The sequence below is a fragment of the Dioscorea cayenensis genome, chromosome 11 (genome assembly GCF_009730915.1).
Source record: "Dioscorea cayenensis subsp. rotundata cultivar TDr96_F1 chromosome 11, TDr96_F1_v2_PseudoChromosome.rev07_lg8_w22 25.fasta, whole genome shotgun sequence".
NCBI lineage: Eukaryota > Viridiplantae > Streptophyta > Magnoliopsida > Dioscoreales > Dioscoreaceae > Dioscorea > Dioscorea cayenensis.
In genome coordinates, this window is record NC_052481.1 from 20,626,918 (window position 1) to 20,641,254 (window position 14,337).

General features: G+C 35.6%; 2 protein-coding genes across 2 annotated transcripts; one reads left to right on the top strand and one right to left on the bottom strand.

Annotated features, from left to right (window-relative positions):
• LOC120272020 (RING-H2 finger protein ATL80-like) lies at positions 1-1,913 on the top strand. Its single transcript, XM_039278726.1, has 2 exons — positions 1-596; positions 1,729-1,913. Exons 1-2 carry the CDS (start codon positions 52-54, stop codon positions 1,733-1,735), a joined length of 552 nt encoding a protein of 183 aa, XP_039134660.1. The 5' UTR covers positions 1-51; the 3' UTR covers positions 1,736-1,913.
• A 12-nt stretch (positions 1,914-1,925) lies between these two features.
• Positions 1,926-7,007, bottom strand: LOC120272019 (monosaccharide-sensing protein 2-like). Its single transcript, XM_039278725.1, is given in 8 exon segments — positions 1,926-2,541; positions 2,620-2,807; positions 3,088-3,621; positions 3,623-4,053; positions 5,164-5,643; positions 5,646-5,729; positions 5,825-5,957; positions 6,877-7,007. Coding segments are annotated over 7 exon segments (2,229 nt in total). The 5' UTR covers positions 5,904-5,957; positions 6,877-7,007; the 3' UTR covers positions 1,926-2,108.
• Between the last annotated feature and the right edge of the window lie 7,330 nt (positions 7,008-14,337).

A 14,337-nucleotide genomic window follows, 5' to 3' on the forward strand; every position in this document is an offset into this window, starting at 1 on the left:
TCTTCTTCTTCTTCTTCTTCTTCTTCTCTATTTCGCGATTCTCATGAGACAATGCCCGCCGTTTCGAGGCTTCTCCAGAACACCGCCGGCTGGATACCTCCACCTCCACCGCCGGAACAGTTCAGCGTCGACTCCGACATCATCGTAATCCTCGCCGCCCTTCTCTGCGCCCTCATCTGCGTTGTCGGCCTCGCCTTAGTCGCCCGCTGCGCCTGGCTACGCCGCTACTCCATTCCCAGCAGCAACGGAGCTCAACCGCCTACTCCGCCAAACAAGGGGCTAAAAAAGAAGGCCCTCCGAGCTCTCCCCAAGGTCTCCTTCGATCCGGCTTCCGCCGCCGCTGGGAAGATCGCTGACTGCGCGATCTGTTTGGCTGAGTTCGCCGAGGGCGACGAGATCCGGATCTTGCCGCAGTGCGGGCATGGGTTCCACGCCGTGTGCGTTGACACGTGGCTGGGATCGCACTCCTCGTGCCCGTCCTGCCGCCAGATCCTCATCGTCGCCGCCTCATCCCGGTGCCGGACCTGTGGTTCCGGCTCGTCGGCGGTGGCCGAGGTAGTCGCCAAGATCCGGGAGGACTCGAACGCCGGCAACCGGTTAGCCCTATAACTCTCTCTCTCTCTCTCTCTCTTAATTAAATTATATATATATATATATATATTTGAAAAGGTCTTAATTATATTATTCGCAAAGAAAATTTAAAAATAAAAACTGAGATTGTCGCGAGATTTGATGGTTTGTCCCCATTTTTAATTTAAAAAAAAATAAAATTTTATTAATTTTGTGTAATTAAAAATACAAGGGCGGGGAATAATCAGTGTCATTATATTTTATTTATTTTTATTTTATTAATTAAAAAATTATGTTATTTTATTTGTTTAATAAATATGAAATTAAAAATGGACACTCAAAAGCTGAGTTTTATAACATCTATACTAAATTGGGATTTGAGTCCGGTTCCTCGGCGGGGTGATTTTTAATAAATTATTAATATTTAATAATTAAAAAAAGAGGGGAATAATTAGTGGGCAGTTGGGATCATTGAATGCACGTGAATGGGTGATGCCCAACCAACGGCGAAGAGCTGTACGCGAACTGCTAACCGTTAAAAGTGCGGGATCTGGTGGGTCCTACTTGTTTGCTTTTGTAGGACTGAATCGTGGCCGTTCATTATGACGTGACCCGTTGGGATATGTTTCAAATTTAATTGAACCCTGATTAAAAAAAAGTGCTTTTTTTTTTTTGGAAAAAGTTCATAATTTAGTTTTTGAAGGGTTTAAATTATTAAAAATGGTGCAAAGGACTAGTTTTTAAGATATTTTTTTTAAGATATTTTTTAAAATTATTATTACATTCTTTGTGATTATAGTTCTATAAAGATAGTACAAGAGATCTAAATTATTGTAGACTGTGATAAAATCTAAAAAATATTGATTTTATACGTACAAACTGGAACTATTAGAACTATTAATGAGTAGATATTTTGATAATCATTCACATAATATAAATTTTTTTATAGAAAAACTTAACAAATCAAGTGGGAAAAAAAAAAATAATTCTAAACTGCCATTTTACATAAATGTTTAATTTTATTTTGAGGTATTATTATAATTTTTTTATTTGTTGAAAAAGAGCCTTATTTTGAACCCAAACACAACAAGAGATAGTTACTAACATTTTGTTTGGCATTCCTTTTATAAATCTAATGGTTCACATTTTGTTTGGCAGGCATTGATAACAGACACAAGTGAAGAAGTGGGCTCTTCATGTTGCTAACAAAAGAGCTAAAGAGACACTGAGGAGAACAGATTAACTATGTTTATCATGAAATCATGACCATGATTCACTCTTGTCTTATTAATCTCCCAAGCTTACAAAACCCACTTGAATTCAATGAACTTCACATTCATGTACACATGTTATCATAACACAATTGAGTTTATATAGGGATGAAACAGAAACTGAATGTATTTAATTTCACTGTCATCCTAAATCCACAGCAAATAACAGGCTAAAAAAAAAAGAAGAGAAAAAGCTTGGCCCAGGAAGCCTACACAGAAACTATACTACAAGGAAAAAAGAATTGAGATGCCGAACAACTCCTTTCTTCAAGCTCGCCTCTGTTGCGCACCGACCGCGAAGAATTCGGTAATGACTTCAAGAGGCATACCCTTTGTTTCGGGTACCTTCAAGTAGACGAATGCTAAAGCAATAAGACAAACCGCGGCATAAATTGCAAACACACCAGCAAGGCCGATGGAGGTGAGCATCACTGGAAGGGTGTAGGTGACAATGATGTCCCCGAACCAGAAGGTTAAGGCGCAAATGGCAATGCACACTCCACGGACCCGAGTGGGGAAGATCTCCGCGCAGAGGATGTTGGGGATTGGACCGAACCCCATGACAAAGCAGCAGAAATAGATGATGACACTGGCGGTAGAGAGCACGGCATGAATTACGGTACCCATGTTAATTACATTGGAGATGATCAAAACGACGAGTGATAGTATTAGGATGGGAATAGTGGTCAGTAGAAGACTCCTGCACCATGAAAAGAGATCAACAATTAATTAAAGCTGTGATATTTAAAGAAGAAATTGAGAATTGTGCTGGATTAACCTTCTTCCAGAGACATCCATGAGCCTCATGGCCACACCAATGGAAGGGAGCATCAACAAGGTAGTGAGTGCACTGATGAGAATGGATGCGGATGCAGAGCTGATACCAAGGTTTGCAAGGAGAACTTCGACACCTGCTTGTTCTAAAATCTGAGGGGTATAGTAAAGAACCCCGTTTATGCCGGCAAACTGCAAAATTTTGTAGGTATCCATGGATGAATATCATGTAACAAACCCTGAACGAAATTATAGGGTGTCTATACTCGGAAAGAAAACGCAAATCTATAACTAGAATTGCACTTCCAAAATAATTTGCAGTTATATGAAGTGAGGTTCACATTTGAGTCGAACACAAATCTAACAGACAAATATCAATACTCAATACTGTGTAACAGAATAAGACTAAAATGTTTAAGGAATAAAAAAATAGTAACAAAAAGTAGTATGATACGTTGAAGACTTTGTTTACCTGTTGAAGGATCTGAATCCCGACTCCGACGAGTAAAGCATGTTTAACTCCTGGTTCAAAAAGATCTCCCCATTTCGGTCCTTTAGCAGCTGCTTCTGATGGATGCACCATAGCCGGCCCAACAGGGTGTTGTCCCATGAGTTCTTTAGTATAGAGTGCAGGTTGGCTCACCAATGCCGCAGCTTGGATGTACTCACCTCCTTCCGGGATATCTACTCCAGGAAGCGAAACTAAGGAACCCCTCCGTGACCCAGGGACACCCTCCTGGTGCAAATAGATTCTTTTAAATCCTCCCTCTTTCTTTCCATCAGCACCATCTCTCTCAGACCATTTCCACGCTAATTGCCATCCTCCACCAATTCCCATACTACTAACTGCCTCCCCACCATTTCCGCGCATAAGACTACTATGCCTCCTCATGCTTAGAGTACTCCCATGTGAAACATGAGATGGCATCATGTCCTTCCCTTCTAAACTGGTTGTTTGGCGTGAAAGCAATGGGGTGTGCACATTGTCATCAGACTCACCTCCAGGGGCCATCGGATGCATAATCCTCACCATCCCTCTGGCCACTCTCCTCATCCCACTGATCGGCTTTAGGTTGATGCTCTGCCATGCTGAACATACTGCCAAAGTTTGGAAACAATGTGCTTCGCATACTTCCCATCTCAGGTAGTTTCTCATGGACACTTCCAAACAGAGTCACTAGAGGATCCACAAGAGTGCTCTGGTTTGCCACGCTTCCATGTTGAGATGCAAGTCCAAGAGCACTACCAAGAATGCTTTGCCCAGTTATGGGCTTTGCAACCCAGGAGAGACCTTCTTCGGGTCCATATAACAGTATCTTCTCCTTTTCATCAGTTGGTTCCTGATCATCAGCTAGATCATTAGCAGGGCCAATTATGTACTCTTCAATTGATGTTTCACCGCTCACTCCCAAACCTTCAACAAGGAGAGCCATTTCCCCTGGACACCAAGCAAACACTAACGATTAGCAAGGAAAAGATGAGACCTCAAAAAAGGAACTTTACACATCCCTAGATATACCTCTTAGCTTTTAATTATCACATTTAACCTTCCTTATCTATCTATCATTGTGTTATTCCTGACTGTTAAAGCACGGGTAAATGTTATGCTGTGTTAATAGTAAATTTTCCATAAAAGATAATGAATGAGAAAATAATTTGATATCAAGTAAATCTCAGCTTTACCAAAACATTTATTAGTACCCAGCAAGGTTGAAGATTCTGGCCGTAAAACATTAAGTACTGTATATGAGACGGATATTGCAATTGGAACTAAAAAGAAAGAAAACCATTAAAATTTTGCTCAACTAAGGATGACACGTAACAACAATGATGTTAATAAGCTCCATAAAGGGTTAAATAACAAGGATGGCTTCCTTATGCTTGTGACATTTCCGAAAGACCTTGCTAGAGAAGAAAAAATACATGTGTGTGCCCTGGATTTATAATTTTCTGCCTATCGCATTGAGAAATGTAGACGTTCTGCATGTAAAGACAATATTGGAAAGGCGACAATCATCCATCTAAAATATCTGCTGGACTTAACAAACAAATATACGACAAATGTTGACGTCCGTCTCCGGACAACAGTCAGAACACGTGAAAGCAAAAAAGTTTGAATAGGACTAGCAAATCAAGGGAAAGAAACTCATAAACAAGAGTGAAGCAAGGAATTTCTTAAAATAAAAGCGTAGAGTTAGTGCCAAATAACTTCAAGGGAAATACAGAAACCAAAAGAACAGGTAAGTACTCAACAAAAGATGTATAAAAGCCATTGAAAATAAATATGTACATGCATATTTAGGAAAAGTTACCAACTCAGAAGTTTAAAAAAAAACAGAAGGTTAAAACAACCCAAAACACAATAGTGAGCTTCTCTCAGTTCCTGAAGTTATATTAACTAAGAAAGGAAAGCCTGTACAATCGTAACCCCAAAAAAAGACAGTACAGAAAAACAGATGAAGAAATCCTGAATCAACACAAAATTATTCTTTGAAAATTTGAACTTCATGCCAGTATAAGCAACTAATGAATTTCAAAAAATACAGACCTGAGACATCTTCTCTTCCACGTAACCTTTGCAAAACACGTTTAGCTTCCACCATTCGCCCTTTGCTTACGAGCCATCTCGGTGACTCAGGCAGATAAAATATTGTCAAAGCAAAATACAAAAGAGATGGAATAGACAGGACTCCAAGCATCACTCTCCAGTCAGGCTTCACCATCAATGACATGCTAAAGACCATGCAATATGAGAAAAACATTCCCCCAGAGCCACTGAATTGCGGTAGAGTATTCAGTAATCCCCTTATATCAGATGGAGCTGTCTCCGATATATATACAGGAACAAGGGTAACAGCTAAGCCAATTCCAAATCCATCAATAAGCCTTGCCAAGAGTAGGACATAAACATTGGGAGCCCAAAGCATTATTAGACCACTGATGAAGTAGAGCACTGAAGAGATGATTAGCATGGGACGCCTCCCGACCCAATCTGACACTGCTCCTGAGAAGGTTGTGATGATTGTCGCCCGATGAGTGACATGGCTACAATTAGGCCTTCCATGGTGGGCTGACTTTCCAATTGGAATTCCCTTTTAATGTAAAGCACAGCTCCTAGGAAGCAATAAAAAGAAATGAACGATGATTTTTATTATTCAACAAACAATGAGAACAATGAGTTGCAAAAACAGAAAGAACAAAGTGTTTACCTGCAATAGTTGCATTGTCCCATCCCTGCAGCAAGTTGCCGATTGAGGCAGCAATTGCAACCAGCACAGCACCTTGCATTTTTTAACTATCACGGATGAAAATATCTACTGAATAACAAAACCAAGCCAGTTCCTGCAAGAGAGACACAGATCAAAATCTTGTGCGCAGGAATGGGATCACAAAATCAAAGCACAAAAATCAGAGCTTTTGAAGCAAAACCAAACAACAAGAACATGAAGCGAAGAAACAACCACAGCAGATTCAAACCGCACAACCCTGATAGAAGCAATATCTCAGCAGCAGGCTCAGAAAGTCATCTTCCCAGAAAGCAACATGACTCGAAAGGCAAGGAAAGCAAGATCTACCAAAAAGGCAACCCATTAAGAAACCCTAAAATAGCCAAGCTGGCTTGTTAGCTGCAAGGGTGGACATCAACAGCCAGACAAACTAGGCAACCAGACTAAATATAAACAAAGAAAAGAAAATCATAGAAAAACACAATACGCGGTGGGGAACTACAGGTCCAGAGTTTCCCCTACACACCATCAGATCGTGACAACCATTCTATTATATCTAATTACAGCTAGAAGATCTCAAAAAAAATGGTTTTTCTTTATAATATAATAACAAGAGTTCATCAAAGACCAACAAAATCATGGCTTTGCTTGAATCAATGGAAAAGGAATACGAGATCGCTCACTAGTGAAAAGATGGCGCAATGGAGAGGGGATCAGCTACGCTGGCGATGATCAGTGATCTCTTCTCCTACTTTTAACCTTTATATAAGGATCAATAAACAAAGAGATCTTTCTAGAGAGTGAAAAATATGAAATTTATACTAATATTATTTACAAAAAAAGAATTTACTGAGTTGAATAACGGACTGATTGATAAACAAATTACATCAAAATGATAAGGAAAAAAAAAAGCAAAATTTTAAACATTTCAGACAAAATCATATAAAAAAAGAGAAGGGAAGAACCCTAATTTTCATGGATTAGTCTGCAATAAATGTTGGAATGATTGAAAAATAGAAAACAATTATACTCACATGTACTTGAAAAATTTTCAATTCCACTCTAAGAATCTTCAATCAGAGCAACTGAGGGCACATTGAGCATGTGATTAGAGTCCAGTCCTTGCCCTAATTTATGGGAAAGATTCTAGGGTTTCAATCCAACCTCCGGTAACATCATTGAGCAATAACCATCAAATCAATTTTTTTGTTTTATACATGCATTAAGAAAATTAATAATTTTTTTTTAAAAAAAAATGTGTATATATTATTTTGTAATTTTGGCATGTTTTATTTAAAATAATTTGAATTTAAAAGTATCCATGCAATTAGTGTTATTTTAGTTAATAAATATTAATAGTTTGAGTAATTAGAGGTGGAAATCTTTTTTATGATTATATATATATATATATTAAATTTAAGGCTCTTAATTCAACCTATTCCAACTCAGACCATATATTTAAAGTTTCACAAAAATAAATAATGAAATTATAAATAAAGGGAATATAATCCCTAAAACTTATAACTTTCTTTAATTTATCATTAATTTCTACTATTTCAATTTTGTCAATCTGTCTCAAACTGTTAAAAACCTGATTAAAATTAATTAAAATAAAAATTTTAAAAATATATCATTTATAATTTTATACAGCATTTTGTAGGGTGATTGGATTGATTAATGATGAACTCATAATTTCTTTGCATAACCATCAAATGCATTTAAATTCATATGTTTGTTTAAGTTTTTATCAAAAAACTAAAAATTACAAAATTAATTTTTTTTTTTTTAGACTATATATACTTATATACTTGACCAACCAAATTTGTAGAAGTCCCAAGTTATAAATTAATACCAAAAATTTTATTAAATTTTTTTTTTAAAGTGTTTTTATGTGCAGACAACTTTAACTCAAAACTATTTATTTAAATAAGCTTATGTCACTTAGACAAAACTTATGAAAAATATGTATTTTTTTTTTTTTTGACAAAGTCGACAAATGACAAATCAAAGGACAAACGGGTACGGAAGTGCACCAGTTACGGTGGCTTGAATGACCTCCTGAGAATAATCCCCCGGCTATGCAACCATGGAGGGGAACTCCCACAGGGACCCTAAATATGAATTGTAATCTGAGAGGTTCGAACTCGAGATCTCTCAATTATAATTATGGGTAGTTACCATTGGGCAAGTCCAAGATTCCTAAAATATGTATATTTTTTATTTAAATACAAAAGGGTAATATATTTGGTTCACATTCATGAATTATTTAGTGAAACATTAATCATTCTAGAATTCGTTTGGTTCCGTAAGCAATGCCATTGCACATGTGGCTTGTTTGTCTTTATAGTGCTAAAGCCATGATAGAGATGGCATTGTCCACCCATTTAAGTTTTTATATATATATATATATATATATATATATATATATATATATATATATATATATATATCTAGGGCTGTTCATCCCGAATGTCAGCTGACTGAGTTCGATTCCTATCTTGCATGCGAGTGAGGCACTGGGTTCGAGTGAGTGGCTTATTCCTCCATATGTTCATCCCTGGGTTCCGACGTTTATCGCCTTTCTCAAAAAAATATATATATATATATATATATATATATATATATATACATACATACATATATATCTCAATTAGATTCAATTTAAAATTATAAAATAAAAAATAAAACAAAATAAGTTTATAATCAAATTTTATATGATAAAAGCAATATATATATATATATATATATATATCAATTAGATTCAATTTAAAATTATAAAATAAAAAATAAAACAAAATAAGTTTATAATCAAATTTTATATGATAAAAGAAAGGGCTTTGGATTCGCTTGTATTTGCATTACATTACATTTTACTTTTGTTTTCATTGGATACCAATGTTAAATAATTCTCATATTTATGCAAAAAACCAAAGAACAGAAGTGGAGATGACAAATGATAAGGACTTTTAATGTTGCTTAATTAATTAATTAATTAACCTAATTAAGTAAATTAATATTTAATTCAAAGAAAGACGACATCTTTAATGTTGGAAGTAGCTATCACTATTTCTTCTTCTTGACATGTCTTGATAAAATTGGTTCTTGTGGCAATTGTTTGATGGAGGAGTTGGATCTGACTCAATCTTTGATTAAATTAAACATTTAAAGATAAATACTATAATTTTGAATTTACCGATATGATTTTGGGTTAAGTGTTGACACCAGAAAATTTATAATACAGTGATGCTTGATTTTTATTGTAAGAAATGAAAGTAAAATATTTAAAAGGTCTCAAGTTCAAAATTTATTGGATTCAATAATAATAACAGGTTACCGGTTGTGAATAGTGGTTAATAATCCAAACTCTTTATCCTCGGTTGAGAGTGTAAGAATTGGATGATTAATTTTTAATTCATGTGTATGAACTTAATGTATATAATACTTGTTATTTTTGGTAAAAAAAAAAAAAATTGAAGTACTAGTGGACTAATGGAATTAGAAGGTAATTTTGTTTTTTTTTTCTCTCAAATAATTTGACATAATTAATTAAATATAAATTAGGTGCATAAATTTATAATTAGTCACACTCATAAATTGTTCTTTTTGATGAAAATATGCATTTAATTAAATCCGCTCTCTTGCCGATTATTCCACCAAAACATCATATCATGAACTAAAGAGAATAAATTCAATTTTTCATTAAATATACATAAACACTCAATGGTTAACATCTTTTCATTTGATTGACAGGAGACCAGACAAAAGTATTTATAGTGTTACGCATATATTGCTATTTTTGTTTTATTTAATGATTGAACATAAATTAAAATCATGATTGTTATAAACAAATATTTTAATGGATGCTTACTGTAGCAATTTCACTGTAGAAGCCGGCATTATTATAGTAAGTTCTAGATAGCACTGTAGCAGCCGCCCATGTGATACTGTAGCAGCCGCCGGTACTGTTACTATTCCACCAACCAGAGTATTTTGGACCGTCAGATCGAATCGATCCTGGCCGTTTATTCAACTCTTGTAACCCTATAAATACCCCCTCATTTTGTATACTTTGATATATAGAAAAGAGAAGAGAAAGAAAAGAGAGAAATAAAAGAAGAAAGAAGAAGAAGTTAATTCTTCAAGGTTTTGGGTTTTGGTAAATACTCTGGTTCTCTATTCTTATTACTATCTTTACATTTATAACATATATTTTAACACGTTATCAGCACGAATTTGCTCATATGATTTTAATTTTCTTTGACTCATCTAATATATATGTTATATATGTGGAATCCATTTCTAACACTGAATGCAGGAAGGATCGACAGGTAATATAATACTAGCAAACCATACATTTTATTCAGTCAACAATACATAAGATTTTCTTAGAAGCATACATAAAAAACATACAGTACTAAAGCCACTAAGGCTAATATTGCCAGTACTTTTAAAATAAACAAAAAAACAATAATATTATTATTACAATGAGGTTTTCCATCAAATCCAAATTAGCAAGCATCATCTTCTTCACGGCGACCCTCCGATCCCGGCGATCGTTGACAAAATCAGGTAAAAACCTGTCGGGCCCTTTTTCTCTTCTCCGCCCTTCTCTCTACTCCGCCGGCCCCTTCGAGTTTCTCCGTCGGCAACTCGGCCGGCTTTTCTCCGTCGGCAACTCGGCCGACTTTTCTCCGTCGGCACCCTACTTTCTTCTCTCCCCTATCTTTACTTCTTCTTCCCTTTTAACTTATAATCACTTTCAAACAAATTTTAATTCCCAATGCTGCAATAATTGCAGCGTATGAACAGTACCGTATACATGAATAGTACCATATACATGAATAGTATCATATATGAACAGTACCGTATATATGAACAGTATAGATGCTTTATGTTTTATTATGTACTCTCTATTCTAATTACATGCTATATTATTATTTTGAAGAAAAATGGCAAATATTGCAAAAAGAGAATTCGAGGCCCTTCAAATCTCGAGGAGCAATTATATATCATGGAGCCTCGATATCAAGCTCCATCTGAAAGCAAGAAACCTGAGTAAAACTATTGAGGCTAATAACAATGAGCCTAGTGATAATAAGGCAAAGGCCTTAATATTTATAAGGCATCATATTGATGATGGCCTGAAAAATGAATACTTGACCATTGAGGATCCACAGGAATTGTGGTTATCCCTGAAAGAAAGATTTGAGCATCTCAGAATGGTCTACTTGCCCAAAGCACGTAATGATTGGTCAAGCCTCAGGTTTCAAGATTTTAAAAGCGTGCAAGAATATAATTCCGAGCTATTTAAAATTGTTTTCAAGATTCGTCTCAGTGGAGAAACAGTGATAGAAGGAATGATGCTCGAGAAAACATTTACAACATTTCACGCATCGAAATGTTATATTACAACAACAATATAGAGAAAAAGAATTTTACAAAAATTCTCCGAATTAATTTCTTGTCTCCTTGTGGGCGGAGCAAAACAATGAAATTGTTGATGCGAGAATCATCAATCTCGACCATCCGGATCGCGACCACCGCGGAAAATTAATTTTGGGCAAAGAAGATGGGCGTGGTCGCGGTGCTAGTTTTAAAAACCGTGGTGGGACGAGGGTGGTCGAGGGACTACGCGTCGTGGTGGGGGGCCGAAATAATATCGGACCACGCGATAATGTAATCGATGTACATCAACGAAGCAACAAAAGCCACAAGATGGGGTTAGAGACAAAGAAAGATACATGCTATCGTTGTGGCCTGGAAGGTCATTGATCCAGAATTTGCAGGACCCCTAAACATTTTGTCCAACTTTACCAAGAATCACTTAAAAATAAGAAAGGTAAAGATATTGAGACAAATTTTCGTCGACAACCCCATAGTTGATCCAATAGAAAATAATTCTATAAATAATTTAAATGTAACTGAAAATACATATTTAGATATGTCGATTTCTTATAGTACTAGTTTTGTAATATGTCTTTATGTTTTTATTAAATTATGTTTTTCTTTTGTTTTATTAGAATATGGCTGATGATGAATGCATTATTGATTGCGGGACAACGCATACTATTTTGACAAGAAAAATATATTTTATATCCTTATCAATGAGAAAGGCATGTATAGCCACAATAGCAGGGTCATCAGACCTGGTTGAAGGTTCTGGAGAAGCAGCATTGATGTTGCCAAATGGAACATCCTTGCAGATGAAAAATGTTCTCTATTCCCCTAAGTCTAGGAGGAACCTTTTAAGCTTTAAAGATATACGTCTCAATGGATATCATTTAGAGACGGTTGATAAGGAAGGAAAAGAATATCTTTATATTACACAAGTTATTTCATGCCAAAAACGTGTACTTGAAAGCTTTCCCTCAGATATCCTCGAGATTATATTTTTACACGTATTAAAGTGATGGAATCACATACGGTATTAACCCTAAGGTTAATGACCCGTAGATATTTAAAAATATGGCATGAAAGACTTGGACATCCCAAAGTGCTATTATGTTGTACCGGATTATTACTAGTTCTCATGGACACCCATCGAAGGATTATAAAAATCCTAACACATAATGAATATGCATGTTCGCATGCTCAATGGGAAAGCTAATAACCAGACCTTCTATAACTAAGGTGACTGGTGAATCTCCTAAATTTTTAGAAAGAATACAAGGAGACATATGTGGACCAATACATCCATCATGTGGACCATTTAGGTATTTTATGGTTGTAATCGATGCATCGACTAGATGGTCCCATGTTTCACTGTTGTCTACAAGGAATATATCATTTGCAAGGTTATTGGCATAAATTATCAGGCTTAAAGCACAATTTCCAGATTATCCCATAAAGACAATTCGTCTTGATAATGTCGCTGAATTTTTCATCAAAAATCATTTTATGATTATCAGATAGCGATTGGAATACATGTTGAGCATCCAAAGAGCTCATGTGCATACCCAAAATGGGTTAGTGGAGTCATTAATTAAAAGACTCAGATTATTGCTCAGTCCAATGTTATTAAGGACTAAACCGCCTACAAGTGCGTGGGTCATGCTATTTTGCATGTCTGCACTTTTAATACTGGATCCGACCTAACGCATGTAATTCATATTCACCACACCAACTTGTTATGGGTAAAAGAGCCCGATATTTCATATATAAGAATATTTGGTCATGCAAAGATATGTGCCAATACCACCACCAAATCGCATACAAAAATGGGTCCACAACGCAAACTTGGTATATATGTTGGTTATGATTCCCCTTCAATTATACTGATATTTAGAACCATTAAGTGGGATGTATTTATCGCAAGATTTGCAGATTGTCATTTTTGATAAATCTGTCTTCCCCGCATTAGGGGAGAAATGATTACTCAAAATGAGCCAAAAGAAATTGATTGGAATGCATCACGATTACATACATATGATCCTCGCATCAATGAATGTGAACTTGAAGTTCAAAGGATCATTAAATTGCAAAAATATTGCAAATGAAATACCCGATGCATTCACCCGATACTAAAATGATAACCAAATCATATATACCAACGCCAATGCTCCTCGCAAGAATTGAGATTCCTAAGAATCCATCGAAAGAAAATCAAGTAGAAAAATAAACCACGACAAAAAAACATGGAAGACCAATTGATGCAAAGATTCAAACTCCTAGAAAAAGGAAGCGTAAAAGATAAAGATAAGGATCTCACATGTGAAAAAGGGAGCGGAAATTATAAAAACCCTCGTAACAAGTTAATGAAGAATCAATGGGGATGATATTTCAAAAATGTTGAAAAATTCAATTTGCTATGTAGATGACGGTCAAAGATCGAATCGGCATGAGACCGAAATAAATGATATATTCATCTACAATGTGGCTACGATATAGAAATAAATACCGATAATGATCCGTAGCCACGATCCATCGAAGAATGTCGACAAAGAAATGATTGGCCAAAATGGAAAGAAGCTATCCAGTCGAGCTAAATTCCCTATCAAAACGCGAGGTGTTCTGGGCCGATAGTGCCAACACCGTAAGGGATAAAAACCAACTGGTTATAAATGGGTGTTTGTGAGAAAAAGAAATGAAAAATAATCAAATTATGAGATATAAAAGCAAGACTGGTTGCTCAAGGTTTTTTTCTCAAACGCCTCGGTATTAATTATGAAGAGACATACTCTCCTAGTAATGGATGGAATTACTTTTTCGATTTTTTTAATTGCTACGGCAAAGATAGTAATAAATTAGATATGCAGCTGATGGATGTTGTCACAAAGATATCTCGTATGGATTACTTGAAAATGACATATATATGAAAAATCCCTCAAGGATATAGAAAAACAAACATTACAAATAATCATCATTTATACTCTATTAAATTACGTAGATCTCTTTATGGGTTAAAACAATCCTGGACTGGATGTAGTATAACTGTCTCAGTGAATATCTTATAAAAGAAGGATACCAAAATGATAGTATATATCCATGTGTGTTTA